The sequence below is a fragment of the Mustela erminea genome, chromosome 14 (assembly GCF_009829155.1).
Source record: "Mustela erminea isolate mMusErm1 chromosome 14, mMusErm1.Pri, whole genome shotgun sequence".
NCBI classification, from domain to species: Eukaryota; Metazoa; Chordata; class Mammalia; order Carnivora; family Mustelidae; genus Mustela; species Mustela erminea.
In genome coordinates, this window is record NC_045627.1 from 30,884,612 (window position 1) to 30,904,351 (window position 19,740).

General features: G+C 42.9%; 1 protein-coding gene across 1 annotated transcript in view; it reads left to right on the plus strand.

The window, feature by feature from the left end:
* The window catches only part of LOC116573025, a 138,103-nt gene extending 123,433 nt beyond the window's left edge, over nt 1–14,670 (plus strand). The window contains exons 3-4 of the mRNA XM_032312628.1: nt 11,170–11,350; nt 13,519–14,670. Coding sequence (XP_032168519.1) covers nt 11,170–11,350; nt 13,519 — 182 coding nt within the window. The 3' untranslated portion in view covers nt 13,520–14,670. The remainder of the gene's footprint in view (nt 1–11,169; nt 11,351–13,518) is intronic.
* Nucleotides 14,671–19,740: the final 5,070 nt, after the last annotated feature.

Consider the following 19,740-nt stretch of genomic DNA (forward strand, 5'->3'; position numbering starts at 1 on the left):
ACCCCGAGATCGTGACCTGAACCAAAGGCACGCTTAACTGACTGAGCCATGCAGGCATTCCAACACTTCATTTTCTATCATACTCTTACCGTTTCTTCTCTCTGTATAAATTGCTTTGCTCACATGTAAGCCTGGATGAAACATCTGCATGGTAGAGGTTCGATAAGTCCTCAGGGAGTTGAATTGAGGGATTCACTTCATATTTTGAGATAATGAAGAAATGAAAGAGCTTGAAATTCCAAATGAGAGTATTACCATGCAAATGCCAGTAATAATAACAAACTTAAGATTATAGAGTGTTTTGACCTGTCTCAGCCCTTTCCTAAATATGTAAATTCTCATAAACCCTGTGAGGTGGACAACATGCTACAAATGGCCCCATTTTACAGATGAGGACACGTGTGGCCCATGCCACAGCGACAAAGGGACGGAGCTCGAACCAGCATTCAGGTCTTCAGACACCGCCAGCAAAGACATCGTTTTCCCATCCCACTTCGGTGTTAGGAAACCTGAGATCGGCAATTAATTGATCATTAATGTCAGGGGCATCTGTCTCCTTCGCCTGTCACGTGGAGGGGATTACAGAGTGGTCACACATGCTTTTGCGGAGCCCGCTGATGCCGAGGAAAGGGAGCGGACAGGAAAGAGAGTGATTGTGGAGCCACGGTCCACCTGAAGGGGGCAGTTGCTCATCAGTTCTAGCTGACGATCGGCAGCCAGGAGCAAAAGGTCCAAAGTGGCCAAAGCTTATGATATTTTATTTTTATTGAAATATAATTAACCTACAAAGTTATGTTAGTTTTAGGTATTTAGTGTATTAGTTTTAGATATGTAATATATCGATTCAATAATTCTATATAATACTCATTGCTCAATGTAGTCACCGTCTTAGGATATTTATAAAAAAAAGCCCCAAATTTGGCTTTTTATGTGACTCTCCTAATTTTAAGTATTGATAACTAATTCAAATTAAAAGCAAACAAACAAGTCACAAGGATCAAATTAAAAGAGGTATGGATTCGATCAGGCCCCAGCTCCCAGCTGGCCACCCCTGTGTCAGCTGATTTTTCAAGGTCCCTTCCAGCGCTAAGATGTGGTGAAAGAGCCCAGCAGCTTCTTGCTGAAAGGTGGGCCGCCGTTCATCTCCACTCATCATTGAGACCCATCGTGGCTGTTTCTGTCTGAGAATACTCACAGATTCCAGGGGATGATGCCACTCTGAGCCTCCAGGTGCTCCTGCACAGAGAGGCTGGAATTACCAGGCCACATGGCGGTGAGTGACAGATGTAGATGCAGGGGAGAGAAAAGCAGACGTCGGTTTAATTATGGAAATCTGTGACTAGGCTTTAATAAGGCACTGCAGTAAAACTGTCAAAACTGCCAAGTTTGGGAAACAGGATGAGCAAAGTTTCCACTCCTGGCGCTATATTTGGGAAGGAAAAAAAGGAAGAAAAATGCAGAAGAGTCGGTTCTTCTTTGAAAGCCTCCAGAAACACATCGGGGATTCCTGAGCGTCTTGCTCCTGGCAGGTGGTGTTTGCAGTGACACCTGGTGCCGAGAGCCCAGCAGCCCACACGGAACTCCTCAGGAAAGGAGAGAGCTGACGTCTCAAGGCTGGTGTCTTCTAATGAGACATCAGCGAAAGATGGAACTTTCTATCATCTCACCTGCCAGACTCGTCCTCAAACTCATCAGCCCCCTCTTTTGCCTCCCAACGCTGCTTCTGCTGCCTGTTTTCCGAAAGTGACAGTAGGTGACAGGGGCTTGGTGGTGGCGGGGTTGGTTGTGGCGGTGGGTGTTTACTTCCCCATCAGGTGGTGGGGCTGGATGCTGCTACCTTTATTTTAACCATCCAAAGACTTATTTGTTTTTCTTCTTTTCATTTTTTAAATGTCTCAGTATTTAAAAAAAAAAACTCTCCATCTTGATAATGCAGGGCTCTGCATTTTCATGGCCAGGGCTCTGTTGGGCATGAACCACCAGAGGCCCACTCTGAAGAGATAAGCCAAAGGACCCGTAGGGAAGGAACTCCCAGAGCAGATGTTCTGGATGTCCTGAGCCCTTACCAGCTTAGATCTTTTCCCAATGAAGGAAACTAACAGGGCAACCCACTCTCTCATTTCTTCAACAAATAACCAAATAAATTGTATGGAAGAAGAGAGAGTAAGACTGAGAAAGAGGAAGAGAGAAACACAGAGAGATTATGGGTGAAAAGTCTTCCGAGCCATACCCATCAATGTAATGTTGGTGGACCTTATTTGGATCCTGAATTAAACTAGTATACATTTACATGCCAATTAGAGAGTACTGGGGAATAGTAAGGAATTATTATTATAGTTGTTATGTGTGATAATGCTTTTGTGGTTCTGTTTTTTTTTTTAAGAGTCTTTATTTTTTAAAGAGCCATGTCATACTGTGTATGGAGAAGATGACATCATGTCTGGGACTTTTACAAAAGTAATCTGGGACAGGAGGAGTCCGATGGCGGCTAGGTCCAGCTCGTACTTGTTACATTTTTAGGCTGTTTGTGAGCCAGTTGGTAGAGTCATTAAGAATTAAATTCTGTAAACCTCCCTTTAAATAAAATATATTGTTAGAGAGGTAATAAATACACATAACTTTTCACTTACTGGGTATTTTGTGACAATTACTGTTATCGTTGCTCTTGAAATGGTTTCATCTATTGTACCTGTGTGGTGGGAAAAATACATAATTTATGCTCCTGTACATTCCTTCCCAATCCCCGTTCAGTACCATTATGTTGGTAAATTGAAATCAGAGAAGTTCCCAAATAGGACGATCCAGAATTTCTCCGGGGAGATCCAGTTGTTACGCATCTATCAGCACCCCGCTGGAAAAGTGGGAGGGTTTGGGTGAAACAAGACTCCTCAGGAGTTGATAATTGCCTTAAAATGGAGTGAAAGGAAAGTGGGGGTGCACTCATTAGTCTCTCTACCCCGATGTTTGTTAAAATTGTCTGTCCCAAAAAATTTGAAGAAATGTGCCTGTTCTGGTGATTCCTTGAAGACACATAGTTGCAGCATGAGGGAAAAAGACAGGTAACAAGACCCTATGGTGCCAAGGAAAGAGCAGTCTGCACAAGGACAGGAGTTCTGCTCTTGATGAGCTGTGGGACCTGAGGAAGTCAGTTACAGCCTATGGGTCTCACCATGACTAAAATATACCTGTACTTTATTCAGGACTATCAGGTGAGTACAAGGATGAGCTAAAAGTACAGGTGGGATTGTGGGAACATATTAAAGGAGGATGACAAAATGAGAGAATTATCCTTCCTGATGGATTTCCATGTATTCTAGATGAGAACCTCTGAGGGACTATCTCCCCAAAGCTTTTTCTCTGGAGTAATTTTAGCTTCTCGGTTCATGGTGATGGATCCTTCTGGGGAGAGAACTATTTGTGATTATGGAAGGAACTATAGCTTAGAAGTTAAAAGTACAGGCAGACAGAAAGTGGAAATAACCCATCGACTGATGAATTGAAACATAAAATGTAGTATATACACACGATGCGGTATTACTCGGCCATATGAAGTAGTTGAGAATGATACATGTGATAACATGGGCAGACCTTGAGAACACCGCACTTAGCGAAAGAAGTCGGTCATGTAAGACAACACTGTGTGGTTCCATTGATGTAGATGAAATGCCTGGGAGAGGCCAATCTATAGAGAAAAAAAGCAGATTAGTGGTTGCCCAGGGCTGGAGAGTGGGGATTTGGGAGGTAACAGTGAGGGGGGTGTGAAGTTTCTTTTAGGAGTGATAAAAAGATCCCCAAATTGTGGTGACAGTCGCGTGACTCTGTGAATATGCTCAAACCACAGACTTGCACATTTTAAATAAGTGAATCTTATGTCGTGTGAGTTATATCTCAGTAAAACTGTCAAAAAAGAAGTTCAGGCTGACTGAGCTCAAATTCTGGTTCAATTTGCTTATCCGTTATGGGACCCAGGGCAAATTTTCTTAGCATTGCTGGGCTTATTTCCTCATCTGTAAAATAAGGATAAAGCTGGTACCTGCCTTATGGGATTTTCATAAAGAGTTAATGTAATTTTCACATGGAGCATATCTGAATGCTGACAGTGTGCCCTATACATGGAAAGAAGGCAATAAACATGAGCTACCATTGTATACTTGTTAGAGAGGAAGGATTTTCTCTAATGGGGAGGAGAGAGGGAAAGGATCAGCTAATATTTGTCTTTTTTACTGTTTAATCCTGGTCTGGGGAATTGAAAGTAGAACCAGTTTCAGGTAATTCCCATGGCAGTAGGTGGAATAGTGGTCGCCAAAAGATATGTCTGTCCTGCCCACCCCTTCACCTCTACCCCAACCTCCAATGTGACCTTCTGTAGAAACCGAAATTTGCATATGTGATTCAGTGAAAGATCTTGAGATGGGATCCTCTTGGAAAATCCTGTTGGGTCCTTAATCCAGCGTCAGCTGTCCTGAAAAGAGAAAAGCAGAGGGCATTAGACACGCCGAGGAGAAGGCCATGTGAAGAGGGAGGCAGAGATTGGAGTTCCGTTGCCTCAAACAGAGGAGTGCCTGGAACCTCCAGAAGCTGGAGGAGACAAGGAAGGAGTCTCCCCTAGAGCCTTCAGAGGGAGGGCAGCCCTGCTGACGCTGGGATTTAGGTCTTCTGCTCTCCACCTTGTGAGGAAACCCTTTCTATGGTTCTGTGCCACCGTGTTAACGGCAACCTTAAGAAATGAACACACCAGGGAAAGGTTACACTTCCTAAAACTGCTTTTGTGATAGCACTCCACATAACATTTGTTATGTGTATCAAATTTGTGTATCAAACATGAACTTTTCATTCCACCTGAATTTTTCATTCAGAAAATCAAGTTCGTGAGCCCTAATCTTTTCTTTTCACCTCCCTAAGACTCCCTCGGGCCTTTCCTGTCCTGGCTCAGGAGACCTTTAAATGAGGCCCGTCCAGGCTCTTCTTCCGTCTGAGCTCAAGCTGTACTCTGCGTCCTTTGCTCTTTCTTTTTTTCTCCAAAGAACTTTCTGTTGGTGCCCCCCCTCCCCATTTCCTATGTTGCTTACATGGTATCTTTCAGTATTTTCTGGTTTTGTTTATATATGGTGGTGTCTCTACAACTAGTTAAGTTCTTAAGTACAAAGACTCTTGTATTTCTTTAGATTTTGCCACAGTACCTAGCGCAGAGTTACACACACAGTAGATGAATGAATGAAATGACTCAAGGCAAGTTGGATGTTCTGAAATGATGGGAGGATTTATTTTTCTACCTTTTTTCTTGGTCCCTGTTTCTCTCCTCCTCCATTTTTAGAGCTAGATGACTTTCCCGATGGAGGGGTAAAAGATATTAGGGATAAGTGCTGAATAGATTCTCTTTCTTGAGGACAGGTTCCTAGAAGTAATAGCTTTTCCCTTTGCCAACTTCAGCTTTATTTGGCTAGCTCTTTTGAATCCTCCAATAAATATGACATAGAGAGTACCTTGGGTTTCTTTTCACCTGAGCATTCTTCCTTTGTACATAAATAAATAGCTTGATAAGAGAGGCATGCTGGACAGAACAGATCAATGGTATGAAACTGAGAATTTGCCCAGAACGTCATCTTCTGGTGCGTCTGAGTTCAGGAGCAGGCATGTGGTATTTTGTAGATGTGTCAAAAGGCTACTGGACGTGGAGTCAGGAAGCTTGGAGACTCTGACCTGGGCCACTCACTACCAGCTGTGACCTTGAGTGAGTCACCCTCTCTTGCACTTTGACTTCCTCACAGAGAAGATATCAGAGGTAGACGAGGTGCTCTTGAAGACCCTTTCCTATTTGAATAACCCTACAATTTTGGATCCTTTTTTATTTGTCTGAATTCTGTATGTCTAACGTAGCCACTATCTGTAAGGATCCAATCAGAGATCAGAAACCACATTAGCTGTCTCAACAGAGGGAGTTCAATACAGGGAGTTTGTTGTACAGGTTTTGTTGGGAGCCTGGAGGTAATCCAGAGTTGATAACTGCAGGGAGTCACGGCCACTTATGTGGTAACAGAGGAAAGATGTTAGGGTTACCAGAAGCTAGAAACATGGAAGAGAAGCCTTTCATGCTGGGACTCAGATTTCTGAGGAGATCCTAGCACTTCTGACAGGGGACAATGAGGCTGTTTTGGAAGTGCCAAAAGTAGGTGGAGGCTGGGATTGGCTGTTCCTGCTGGGGGGTGAGGGGTCATTGGTGGGGCGCCAGTGCTGGGAATGCTGGGAATAGCAAGTAGTGCTTTCTTCCTGTCCTTCAGGCTTCTTCCTGGGTCTTGTAAGCAGAACCCAACAGCCTCTGCCAGCTGCCAAAGGAAACGGGTTGCTTTTATTTTATTTTATTTTTTTTTAAGATTTTATTTATTTATTTGACAGAGATCATAAGTAGACAGAGAGGCAGGCAGAGAGAGAGAGGAAAGCAGACTCCCCACTGAGCAGAGAGTCCGATGCGGGACTCGATCCCAGGACCCCGGGATCATGACCTGAGCCAAAGGCAGTGGCTTAACCCACTGAGCCACCCAGGTGCTCCATGGGTTGCTTTTAGAGTCCCAGCCTCAGTGTCAAAGGGCAGAGCGCAGAAAGACAGATTTGAAGCTATGACAGTAGCCTAATGACTGGCACCTTCATTTTGTATTTATATGTTTTCTTCATGTTTATTTATAGGTGTTCGATACATGTAGGCTGAAAAATGGTATTCCTATAATAGCAACTAGATAATCTGTGTTTGGGGCAAGAGTTGAAGGAGATTCACTTAGTCAACAAATGAGTATTTGCTAAGAGGATTAAGAGAAGGGATGGGCAAAAGGGAACCTAAAGAGGCAAACAAGATGGTGGGCCTGTTTTCTACTAGGCTTCCTCAGCTACACAGAACTCTTATAGGTATGTGATTTATGCAGTCTGAGGCTGGCTCTATTTTGGACGTTTTAAGTAGGGTTTTGGGTGCGCTAGTGCTTAACTGGAGATTAAGAGATTCATTAGCAAAAGGAGCCCTTCTGCAGCACTCAGAAAGGAAGCTCCACCAGAGTCCGTGATGTGGGGCACCTTGGAGTTCTGACCTATGAAACCACGAAGTAGGTGTTTTTTGTTTTTTTTTTTCTCTTAAGCCACTAAATTTGTGTTAATTTGTTACAACAGCAACAGAGAACACACACGGCACTAGAACAATGCTCCCAGGGAAATCTGGTTTTGTTGTTGCTGTTGTACCCGAGTTTTCACATCCGTGAGACCACCAAGGAGCCAACACCGATGCAATCACATGAGGGTTTATTTAACAAGCTTAAGCTTGGGCCCAAGTATACCCGACACAGTGGAGTAGGGACTTGGACCCCGAAGCTTAGTTAAGGCAGGGGTATTTATGGCTTCCTGTTACTAAAGCAGGGTGGGGCTTCCTGTTACCAAAGCAGGATGGAGGTCTCTGGAACTAAAGCAGGGTGGGGCTTCCTGTTACTAAAGCAGGGTGGGGGTCTTTGGAACCAAAGCAGGGTGGGGGGTTCTTGTTACTAAAGCAGGGTGGGGGTCCTTAGAACTAAAGTAAAGTAGGGGAAAGTTCAGCCTTGGGCACAGGGGTCTGAGATGGCTGCTGGAGCTAAGATGGCTGTACTTATGCTAAGGCTAAACCTGAGGTGGGATGGCCTTAATTTTTCTTGGCCTCCACAGCTGCTTCCTAGTGGTTTTCTCCAAGTTCGTGGTCAGGGTTCTGGAAGCTGCCATGAACCTTGAGGCTGTTTTGAACTGTCTCGCTTCCTATGGCCGTCCCATAGAACGGGGAGCCATAGGACACCCTCGCTCCATTTCTCTGCAGCGGAGTTCAGAGAGAACCTGACTGCCATCTCGGTACGGCAAATATGATCGAGTGGCAGGGAGTCTGTCACTACAAAGAGGAATGGCGATGGGGACGGGTAACTGATGGGCTGAGTCAGAGAATGTAAACTCTTTCTTTCTCCCTTTCCCTTAATCATGTTAAGTTTCCATATCTCAGGGGAAGCATCGCTTTTATTGGCCATCAAGATGGAGAGGTTGCGTGATCAAATCGCCGATGTAATTGTTCAGCTAAATTAAACTGTCAGGCCCTCAGATGAGGCCTCTCTGTTGATCGGAGCACAGTTCACTCCATCAGCAGGATACGTGCTGTGGTCTTGTCCAGATAATATGGGCAGCCCGGATGGAGGAAGTATTAGCCTTCACTGGGTTCTTTTTAAAAACCTGTTTGGAGGAGAGCCTGGGTGTCGAGCCATAGCTATTTCTCTCGACTCGTGGCTCCCAGGGAAGCTCTTATTACAGAATGCTTCTGGTCTCGGGCAACCACGGTTTCATTAAATGACTGCGAGAGATCTGGACACCAAGGGGTTAGATGCGCTGTCAGGAATTTCATAGCACAGAAAATGGAAAGCTCTTATTGTTTTCCTTATTTCCTATTGCTAAATTCCATTACACACTGGTCACAACTTTCAGGGCAGATCATTTCAAGATTTTATTGTGTTCCCCTAGTTGTTAGCCAAGTGATCTTTGGCTCCAAACCTTCCTGCTCTTCGCAAGTCAGTGTTTGTCATTCCCTAGGAGCGGCTCTGTAACTGTCCAAAGGGGCTTTCTACGTGCCACTTCAGCACAATTTTTTTTTTTTTTTTTTTTGGTTGATGTTTTTAATGTATAGCAATGCTTTTCACCTTCCCCTCCCAGAGACCAGATTTACATTTATGGCGCTGTGCCAAAGGAAATAGTACTTCCTCTCTTTGCCTCTTAGTAAGAACTCCATGTTTCTTGTTAATGCTCTTATCTTTTCAAAGTTTGCTTCATGTCTGTATTTGCATCCTATTTGGTGGCTCTTTAATGTGTGACATTCCCACTGGGGCTTCCTGGAGGTTCCGGCTGGAGTTTGAAAGGAGAGCTGCCTAGGTGGTGATCCTTCGATGGGCTCAGACATTTGACTGCATGCAAGTTGGGGTCTCTCAGATCAATGGATGCTTGCAGTTTGGGACTTTATATAACAGCTAGGAAAGGTGGTTGAGGATGACCTTTTGGAATGAACTGATATTTAAAAATATCATTAGAACTCTAATCTGTATGGGGGTTAAGAAATCCTTGTCCCTTAAGATCAGATCAAGTTTGGTTCAGAATTCTGCTCTTTTCCAATTCTCAGTTACTTTCTATTATCAGAGGTGCTTTAGTACTGGCTTTCTGTCCCTGCCTAATCTTACCCAGTCCCTTCTCTGGGTCTGACACTGGTCTGTTTACTCTGACCTAGATGTGAGATTCAGGTGGTTTCCTTACCACACGTGTGCGCGCGCACACACAGACACACACACACACTCATTTTCACACACGTGCACGTGCATGCACACTACCTCCTATGCAATTTGCTGTCCCAAGGTCTTTGCGTGTGGCAGCCTTTACTACAGGTTTGGGGAGACAAGGATAGTATTTGGATGACAACAGTGAAAACAGTTTACAATAGTGTGTTAGACATTTAGTTCCTAAAAGTCCTCTAACTTCTTTGGTGTATTTTTCAGCCATCTTCCTGGTGTTCTATCTTTCTTCCTTACCTCTTTCTTCTCTGTTGATTAGTTTCCTTTTACTTCTAATGCATAACCCTTAAAAAAAAATTTTTTTTTTTTTAAAGATTTTACTTATTCATTTGACAGCACAAGTAGGCAGAGAGGCAGGCATAGAGAGAGGGGGAAGCAGGCTCCCTGCCAAAGCTGAGAGCCCAATGCGGGACTCGATCCCAGAATCCTGGGATCACGACCTGAGCCAAAGGCAGTGGCTTAACCCACTGAGCCACCCAGGTGCCCCAAATGCATAACCCTTTATTGATGATGATTATTGCTTCGTTTCCTTGGCTGACTCTGGAATTGTTGGCATTTGGGGCTGGATAAATTTTTGTTGTAGGTATTTTTTTTTTTTTTTTAATAAATGCCTTGTAGAATGTTTAGTAGTATTTCTGTCGCCAGGCATTGCTAAATGCCCTGAGGAGGACATCTACCCCATTTAAAACCATATTCCCTGGCCCACACCCTGGGGTTTCAAGTTTGCCTCAGTGCCTTACCTAAATGAAAGCTCTTTCTGTTCCAGAAAGGCATTCTAGGGCCGGAATTTAAGATACCTTTTTCATCCCCCTGCTTAAGTAATACTTACCGATGAACCCTGTCAGGTATTGCGGTAGGCATTTTATTTAAACATTATATCATTTAACTATTTACAGTTATTAAAATACATTTCAAGCATATATGTGTGTATATATATATATATATATACACACACACATATATACACACAAATATATATATATATATATACGCACACATATATATATATATATATATATACACACATATATATATACACATATATACACACAAATATATTTTTTACTATGTGCATGATGTATAAATGCATATGTAAACCAGATGTTCTGGAATTTTCTGGCCTTATGGGAGCACCTTTTCTTGTGACAGACATTAAGTGTTTAAATAGACCCCATCTCCAGTATGGTGGGGTCTGCCGGTGCTCTTCCTGACACCCCTGGGGATTCCGGGGGCAGGGATTCTATCTCCTGAGTCATCCCCAGTGTAACCTGCTTCTGTGTGGTCACCTACTCCAATCAATGCTCCTGGATCCCGTGGTCATTGTCCTCTCTGCTTCTTTGGACACTTCCCCCCATTCCTCTTTGTGATGTCTAAAAGCAAAATCAATACAATGCTCTTTGTGTTATGAATAGTAGACTCTGTGTGTGTGTGTGTGTGTGTGTGTGTGTTCATGAGTGGGTATAAAGGAAAACACTGCCTGGGGAAGATTAGGGAACAACTTAAAACTGAAAGTCAATCATCACTGATTTTTAGTAGCTGTGGGACATGTTTTAGCATTTCTCACTGGTTGCCTTTGCCCCCAGTCCTGGGTGTCCTGTTACCTGACCAGCCTCTCATTCTTCGTCCTTCTCCTTTCCCTCCTTACCTTCCAGCCGCAGATTGAACATCCTGTACATTCTGTGTCTATTCCTGTCTCCTGCTGGCTCCCACGCAGCACACTGGACTGGTTTCTTCTTTGTGTCAGAGCTCACATCCGAACTGTAGATAGTAATGCCTTGTTCTCTCTTTGATTGCCCAATATCAGACACTAAAATAGGTGTCTTCATCCCCTGTGTTTCTCTTGCTCTAGCTGTTTCTTCCTACTGGATGCCTTCCACTGTCAGAACCGGCATGGAGATGCTGCTGGGCCTGGAGGAGGTGGGACTCAGAAATGCACCCGGGCCAAGTGTTTCTAAACGACACCGCTTAGCTGCCGCTGCAGGACGACAAGCAGAGAGCTTAAGGAGTTCTACAGACCCCCTTGGTTTTTGGTGGGCAGAGAACAACAGGGAAAAGTCTTTCTTCGTGTCAAAAAGCCATTTTTCTGTTGTTTTCCTTTCACAGGACCAGATACTTTGGCAGAGCTGGGGGAAGAGCTGCTCTGTAGACATTCATGCTCGTTTGTAACAATCTTAGGTACTAGATGGAACAAATTATAGCATCATAACTTTTCAGAACATTTAACTATTTTGGAATTGAGCTAAAGTGAAAAAATAACTTTACAGAACAGAAGAGGAGACAACAGGACATAAAATTCCTTGCAGTATTAATTGCTTAAAAATTCTCCCTTCCTCTGCACTCTCCTTGTTCCTCAATGAGCCCCATATTTAACTTCACTTATAGTTAAATATAAGTTAAATATGGTTAATTATAAGTTATAGCTAATATAACTTATAGGTTATAGATAAGGAAACTGATTCCTAGGACAGTTAAATGAATTGCTTAAAAGGAGGTGGTGCAGTAAGGAGAAAACATTTTATAAAAGCTTTTCAGTTATTAGTCCTAAGGGCCTCCTGTTTTATTTGAGGAAGACCACTGACAATTAGATCAAATCAGATATGGGCTTAACAAGCATGTATTTCAGCGCCAATGATAAGCCAAGTACTTGAAAATGCTTGTCGAAGGGATGGATTCTGTCATGGAATTCTCAAAAGAGTACTTCTAAGAGGTAGCATTTTCCTAGTTGCGAAGAACAAAGCTCAGAGAGGGGAAGTGGCTTGCCCAGGATCCCACAGCCACAGAGCATCAGAATCAGAATTCAAAAGCAAACATTTGACCTCAAAGCCCTTAACTTCTGAATGTACAGCCCTGTTATCTTCCTCCTAATTAGTTTAATTAAGGAGGGGCATGCCACACAGACACTAGTTAAAAGGATTTGGTTATGGGGATTTTGGAAACAAACCCGCAGATACTGCAGATACGTGATCCGAAGACTGAGTAACTTGTCTGGTGGGAGCCAGGCTCAAGACAGTCCCAAGGATTCCCACCTCCTGGATTTCACCCGTTGTAAGACACCCCTCGCATGTTGTTCCAGGGCTGGTCTGTGTGGACAGTGGTCTGTGGCAGAAGTGATGGCCGCCTAGCACAAGAAGAGGTTATAAAAACACACTACAGGGTCTGACTTGGGTGCTCTTGGCTGGCCCCAACTGGGGGAGGTCTCATGAGTGCCCCATTCAGTTTGAGGCTCCCACCACACTTATCTCACCTGGTCTCCGCTCCCTGATCCCCTTCTTTTGGGGATCTCGGGGAGTAGTTGTCTGCTGTGTCGTGAACAGCCTGATCGGCACATCTGCGTGCCTGGGAACTGGGGCCTCCAGTCAACAGCCCACAGGGAGCTGAGGCCTGGTAAAAACTGTGGGAGTGAGCTTAGAAGTGGATTTCTCAGCTCTGGTTGGGCCTTGAGATGACCGCAGCTCCTGCTGGTAGTTTACAGCAATCTCGTGAGACAACTTGAGCCAGAAGCTCTCAGTGAAGCTGCTTTCAGATTCCTGACCAAGCAGTTCAGGGCTTGCTAACCCTTCCTAACTCACCATCAGATCTGCCTTGGCACATGAGAGGACTGTGATTCCTCACTCCTTTCTTTAACCAGGGTCCCCTCTCCTTGAGGGGCTGTCGTGGTTTTCGATAATAATAGCCTTTCTCCCTTATCCTAATTTGACAGGAATTTGTGAACACCCCAAATATATAGAGACAAGGTACCTGTTACCTGAGTTTCACATTTGTTCTCTGAATGAAAGTTACCAACATCTGCATAGTCCCTTCAGCAGTAATGGCTAATTTTCTGTGTCAAGCTGACTGGGTCACAGGGTGTCCAGATCGTTGGTCAAACATTTGTGGGAATGTTTGCAAGGGTGTTTCTAGAAAAGATTAGCATTTGAGTGGGTAGACTGGGTGATAAAGAAGATGCCCTCCCCAGTATGTGTGGGCAGCATCAATCCATCAAGGGCCTGACTGGAACAAGAAGCTGGAAAGGAAAAATTTGCTCTCTCTGCTTCAGCTGGGTGTCTGTCTTCTCCTGATCTCAGACGTTGAATCTCCTGGTTGTGAGGCTTTCTGACTCAGACTGGGACTTATGCCAATGGCTCCCCTGATTCTCAGGCCTTTGGGTTTGGGCTGAAATGGTATCACTTGTTATCCTGGGTCTCCCTCCACCTTACAGATGGTGGATCATGGGACTTCTCAACCTCCAGAATCATGTGTGACAGTCCTTCAGAAGAAATTTCTTCCTCAACATCTCTCCCTCTCTCTACCCCATTGTTTCGGTTTCTTCAGAGAACCCTGACCAGTACATTCGGTTTGTGAGGATGTCAGTGTTTGTGATGTGTGTCACTGTGTCTTCGATAAATTGTGATACCATCGCAGCAGTAGCATGAGGAGAGAGAGCCTGGGACTGGCAGATGGGGTCCTGATTTCCATCCTGACTCTGCTTTCAACTAGCTCCGTGACTTTGATCAAGTCCTGCTACCTTTCCGCCTCATTTCTCATCTGGGCAAGGGAAATGAGATTATTATGAGGAGAGACTGAGATAATAAATGGGATAATACATTGAAAAACACAAAGGGTAATACAAATGCTATGTAGTATTAATCAGGATTCTGGTTATTATGACTGTGTTAAATAATTAATCACATGATAGATAAAGTGGAAATAAGGGATCTTCCCCCTAACACAAGTGGGTTTGCTTTACAAAGTAGGAGTGAGTCATCATCATCAGGTGGGTCATGATGGATGTCCTCATTCATTCGTTCATTCATTCACCAAATATTTCCAGGTATTGTTTTAGGGACATCTAAACAAACACAATAGACAAAGACCCCTGCCTTCACGGGTCTTTTCCTGATGTGTTCCTCCTGTGAGGGGCAAGGCTATGGCCCTTCTTACCCATGTTGGCTGTATTTAGAAATAAGGGAGAATGACTGAGAGCTGCTGGAAGCCATCTGAGGCCCACTCTCTGAACCGAGCAGGCTCTGTCCTAGAAGATGGAGCTAGGTGCCAAATTAAGGGATTCAGGAACAAAGGAGAGACAATGAGGGAGGGGTCTAAGGCTCTCTAAAGGGCAAGATCAGGAGAAGTTCCTGAGTAAGAAGAAAAAGTGACTGCCAGCCTTTTGGGCAGTTCAAGGACTCTTAAGGAGAGGGGATCCTGGCAAAAGAAAGAAAGGTGGAGTGAGTAAGAAAAATTCCATTATGTACAAGATGGACCTGATGGTGAGTTGAGGGATAGAACAAGTAAGGTCTGAATTGCTTCATATCAGAGAATAAGAAGCTGGGGTTTTAAAGAGGCAAAGAATCTGTACTCAGAAAACATAAAGAACTCATGAAAGAAGCTGAGGAAGACACAAAGAAATGGAAAAACATACCATGCTCATGGATCAGGAGAAAAATATTGTGAAAATGTCTATGCTACCTAAAGCAATCTACACATTTAACAAAATCCCAATCAAAATAACACCAATTTTTTTTTTCAGGGAAATGGAACAAATAATGCTAAAATTTGTGTGGAAACAGAAAAGACCCTGAAGAGCCAGAGAAATGTTGAAAAAGAAAACCAAAACTGGTGGCATTACAATTCCGGACTTTAGGCTCTGTTTTAAAGCTGTAATCATCAAGACAGTGTGGTACTGGCACAAAAACAGACACATAGATCAATGGAACAGAATAGAGAGCCAGAAATGGACCCTCAACTCTGGTCAACTAATCTCTGACAAAGCAGGAAAGAATGTCCAGTGGGAAAAGACAGTCTCTTCAACAAATGGTTGGGAAACAGTGTTGGGAAAATTGGACAGCCACATGCAGAAGAATGAAACTGGATTACTTCCTTACACTACACACAAAAATAGACACAAAATGTTGAAAGACCTCAATTGGTGAGACAGGAATACATCAAAATCCTTAAGAAGAACACAGGCAGCAACCTCTTCCACCTCAGTGGCAACAACTATTGGGACTTCATCAAGATCAAAAGTTTGCACAGTAAAGGAAACAGTCAACAAAACTGAAAGACAACTGACAGAATGGGAGAAGATATTTGCAAATGACATAGCAGATAAATGGCTAAGTTCTTTATAGAAAGAACTTAATAAACTTAACATCCAAAGAACAAGTAATCTAATCAAGAAATGGGCAGAAGACATGTACATACATTTCTGCAAAGAAGACATCCACGTGACCAACAGACACATGAAAAAGTGCTCCACTTCACTCGGCATCAGGGAAATAAAAATCAAAACCACAATGAGATGCCACCTCACACCACACACCTCACACCTCACACCTAAAATTAACAAGTCAGGAAACAACAGATGTTGTGTTGGCAAGGGTGTAGAGAAAGGGGAACCCTCCGACACCATTGGTGGGAATGCAAACTGGTGCAGCCACTCTGGAAAACAGTATGGAGGTTTCTCAAAAAGTTGAAAATAGAGCTACCCTATGACCCAGCAATTGCTGGGTATGACCCAGCAATCGCACTACTGGGTATTTACCCCAAAGTTACAAATGCAGTGATCCGAAGGGGGATGTGCACCCAAATGTTTATAGCAGGAATGTCCACAATAGCCAAACTCTGGAAAGAGCCCAGATGTCCATCAACAGATGAATGGATAAAGAAGATGTATTATATATATAAATGGAATACGATGCAGCCATCAACCCCCCCCCCCCACAAAATTTTGCTATATGCAATGATGTGGATGGAACTAGAGGATATTAAGCTAAGTAAAATAAGTCAATCAGAGAAAAACAATTATTATATGATCTTACTGATATGAGAATTTGAGAAACAAGACACAGGATCATAGGGGAGGGGAGGGAAAAATGAAACAAGATGGGATAGGGAGGGAGACAAACCATAAGAGGCTCTTAATCTCAGGAAACAAACTGAGGGTTGCTGGAATGGAGGGGGGTTGGAGGGGTGGCTGGGTGATGGACATTGGGGAGGGTATGTGCTATGGTGAGCACTGTGAATTGTGTAAGCCTGATGACTCACAGACTTGTACCCCTGGGGCAAATGATACATTATATGCTAATTAAAAAAAAGAAGCTGGGGTTTTGGGGGGCACACCAACTTAGCAGGAGTTGAAAGATCACCCAGGGATATGGATATGATGATGAGTGGTGGGCTTAGGTCACAGTGTAGAGAGTCTTTGACATGGGCAAGGATGTGGAATGTAATTTTTGGTGCTGTGGGGATTATAGACGGTTTCAGAGTAGAGGAATGATAAAGTCTGAACAGAGCCATTTGGCAGCAGGATGTTGAACTGACTGGAGGGGGAAGAGGTGAAAGAGCTTAAATGGGGAGCAAAAAGAGTTAAGAGTTTCCTCTGTGTTCAGAAGAACATGGGTTTCCCATCCTATAATGTGAGGTTCTTCTCATCCTGATTGCACATTAGACTCCCCTGGAAAATGTTTAAAAATTTACTGATCCTTAAGGTCCAGCCCAGACTCATTTCATCAGAATCTGTGAGCTCATTTCCAGGACATCAGTCTATTTTGCCTTTTTAATTATTTAATTATTTATTTATTTATTTATTATTTTAAAAATTAACATATTAGGGAAATTATCTGCTATAATTTGTTGCAATATGCTTTCTGCCCCTCTCTCTTTCTTCTTCTTCTGGGATCCCAAGTATTCTAATATTGTTTCATCTTATGGTATCACTTATCTCTCGAGTTCTCTCCTCATGGTCCAGTAGTTGTTTGTCTCTCTTGCTCAGCTGCTTTATCCTCCATCATTTGGTCTTCTGTATCACTAATTCTGTCTTCTGCCTCATTTATTCTAGCTGTAAGAGCCTCCATTTTTGATTGCACTTCATTAATAGTTTTTTTTTTTTTAAATTTAAACTTGGTTAGATTTTAGTTCTTTTATTTCTCCAGGAAGTGATTTTATATCTTCAGAAAGGGATTCTCTAGTATCTTCCATACTTTTCTCGACCCCAGCTAGTACCATGATAATCATCATTCTGAATGCTAGTTCTGACATATTACCAATGTCTGTATTGATTAGGTCCTTAGCCATTGGTACTGCCTCTTATTTTTATTTTTTTTTTTTTTGTGGTGAGTTTTTCAGGCTTGTCATTTTATTCAGATAAGAATAGATGAATTAAAAAAAAAAAAGAATAGATGAATGAGAGAGAACAAATACTAAAACGATAGTAATGACCCTGGAAAAATACACACTAACCAAATCAGAACAGACCCAAAACCAGGGGGAGAAGAAAGGAGGAAGAAAAGAAAAAAGAAAAAAGGATATATATTAGACTGGTGAATAGAACAGAGCCATGCTCTGGGTGTATTTTGGTCTGTTAGAAGAAACTACCTCTGAAAACTTTAAAGGAAGAAAACTTATATATATATACACAAAAATAAGGGTAAATATGATGAAGGGATGGAATATGACTGTCAAGATGAACATTAAAAAAGATTCTAAAAAAGGAATTGATAAGAAGTTGGTCGAGAAGTTGGTTAAGAAGTTGGTTGAAAGAAGAAAAAAAAGAGGAAAGAATGTGATGAGGCTGGAGACTAGAACAAAGCCATACACGAGATTTAGGGTATATTTTGATTTATTAGAAAAAGTTTTATCCCAATATCTTAAAGAAAAATCCATATATATATATATATATATATATATATATATATATATATACACACACACACACACACAAAATAAGGTTGAATATAATGAAGGGATAAAATATGACTATAACGGTAACAAAAAATGGGCAGAAGATATGGACAGACACTTTTCCAATAAAGACATATAAAAGGCTATCAGACACATGAAAAAATGTTCATCATCACTAGCCATCAGGGAGATTCAAATTAAAACCACATTGAGATACCACCTTACACCAGTTAGAATGACCAAAATTAGCAAGACAGGAAACAAAATGTGTTGGAGAGGATGTGGAGAAAGGGGAACCCTCTTACACTGTTGGTGGGAATGCAAGTTGGTGCAGCCTCTTTGGAGAACAGTGTGGAGATTCCTCAAGAAATTAAAAATGGAACTTCCCTAGGACCCTGCCATTGCACTCCTGGGTATTTACCCCAAAGATACAGATGTAGTGAAAAGAAGGGCCATCTGTACCCCAATGTTTATAGCAGCAATGGCCACAGTCGCCAAACTGTGGAAAGAACCAAGATGCCCCTCAATGGACGAATGGATAAGGAAGATGTGGTCCATATACACTATGGAGTATTATGCCTCCATCAGAAAGGATGAATACCCAACTTTTGTAGCAACATGGACGGGACTGGAAGAGATTATGCTGAGTGAAATAAGTCAAGCAGAGAGAGTAAATTATCATATGGTTTCACTTATTTGTGGAGCATAACAAAAAGCATGGAGGACATGGGGAGTTAGAGAGAAGGGGGTTGGGGTAAATTGGAAGGGGAGGTGAACCATGAGAGACTATGGACACAGAAAAACAATCTGAGGGGTTTGAAGTGGCAGGGGGGTGGGAGGTTGGGGTACCAGGTGGTGGGTATTATAGAGGGCATGGATTGCATGGAGCACTGGGTGTGGTGAAAAAATAATGATACTGTTATGCTGAAAATAAATAAATGAAAAAAAAATGTATGAAGTAGACAACAACAACAAAAAAGATTTTTAAAAAGTTATTGATAAGATAAAATAATTTAAAAAAATGTTAAAATAGGAAAGAGGAAAAATAAAAAAAATAGAGCAAGGAAAAAATAAAATTAAAAAAATTTAACTTTGAAAGACTAAAGGATCATGGGAAAAAAGCCATGATTTCTGTGTTGCTTTCCCCTAGCTCTGGAGTTCCACAGTTCTCATTGATTAGTGAACTTGGTCTTGGCTGGATGTTCTTGCTGATCTTCTGGGGGAGGGGGATGTTGCAGTGATTCTCAAACATCTTCACTTGAGTCAGAATTGCACCACTCTTGCCAGGAACTAGGCTAAGCAATCTGCTCGGTTTTGTTCTCGGGATCTTTTGTTCCCTGAACGCTTTCATGCAGCTTTGGAGGATGGGAATGAAAATGGCGGTTTCCCAATCTCCGGCCCATAGGAGCCAAGAGCTTAGGGCCCCACTCCTCAGTGTGCCCTCAGAGAAGAGCAGTCAATCCCTCCTCTCTCCCTGGTCCCCGGCCACACTTCGTGCTCACCCAGCCTGTGACTGAGGGTTCCTATCTCTGAGCGTAGTCCCATTTGGAGTCTCCAAACCCAGCAGATTCCTGCGGCATGCTTCCATGCCATTCTCTCAGGAAGAGGAAGGGGAGTCTCCGAGGATCTGTCACTTGTGAGGTCCCTGCTCGAAGACCAGTGGCCCAGCTTGCCTTGGATCACAGTTTAAGGTAACCCCGAACTGATAGTCCACTCCTCACCTCCATCTCTTCTGCTGGCATCCCCACTCTGATACTTGAGA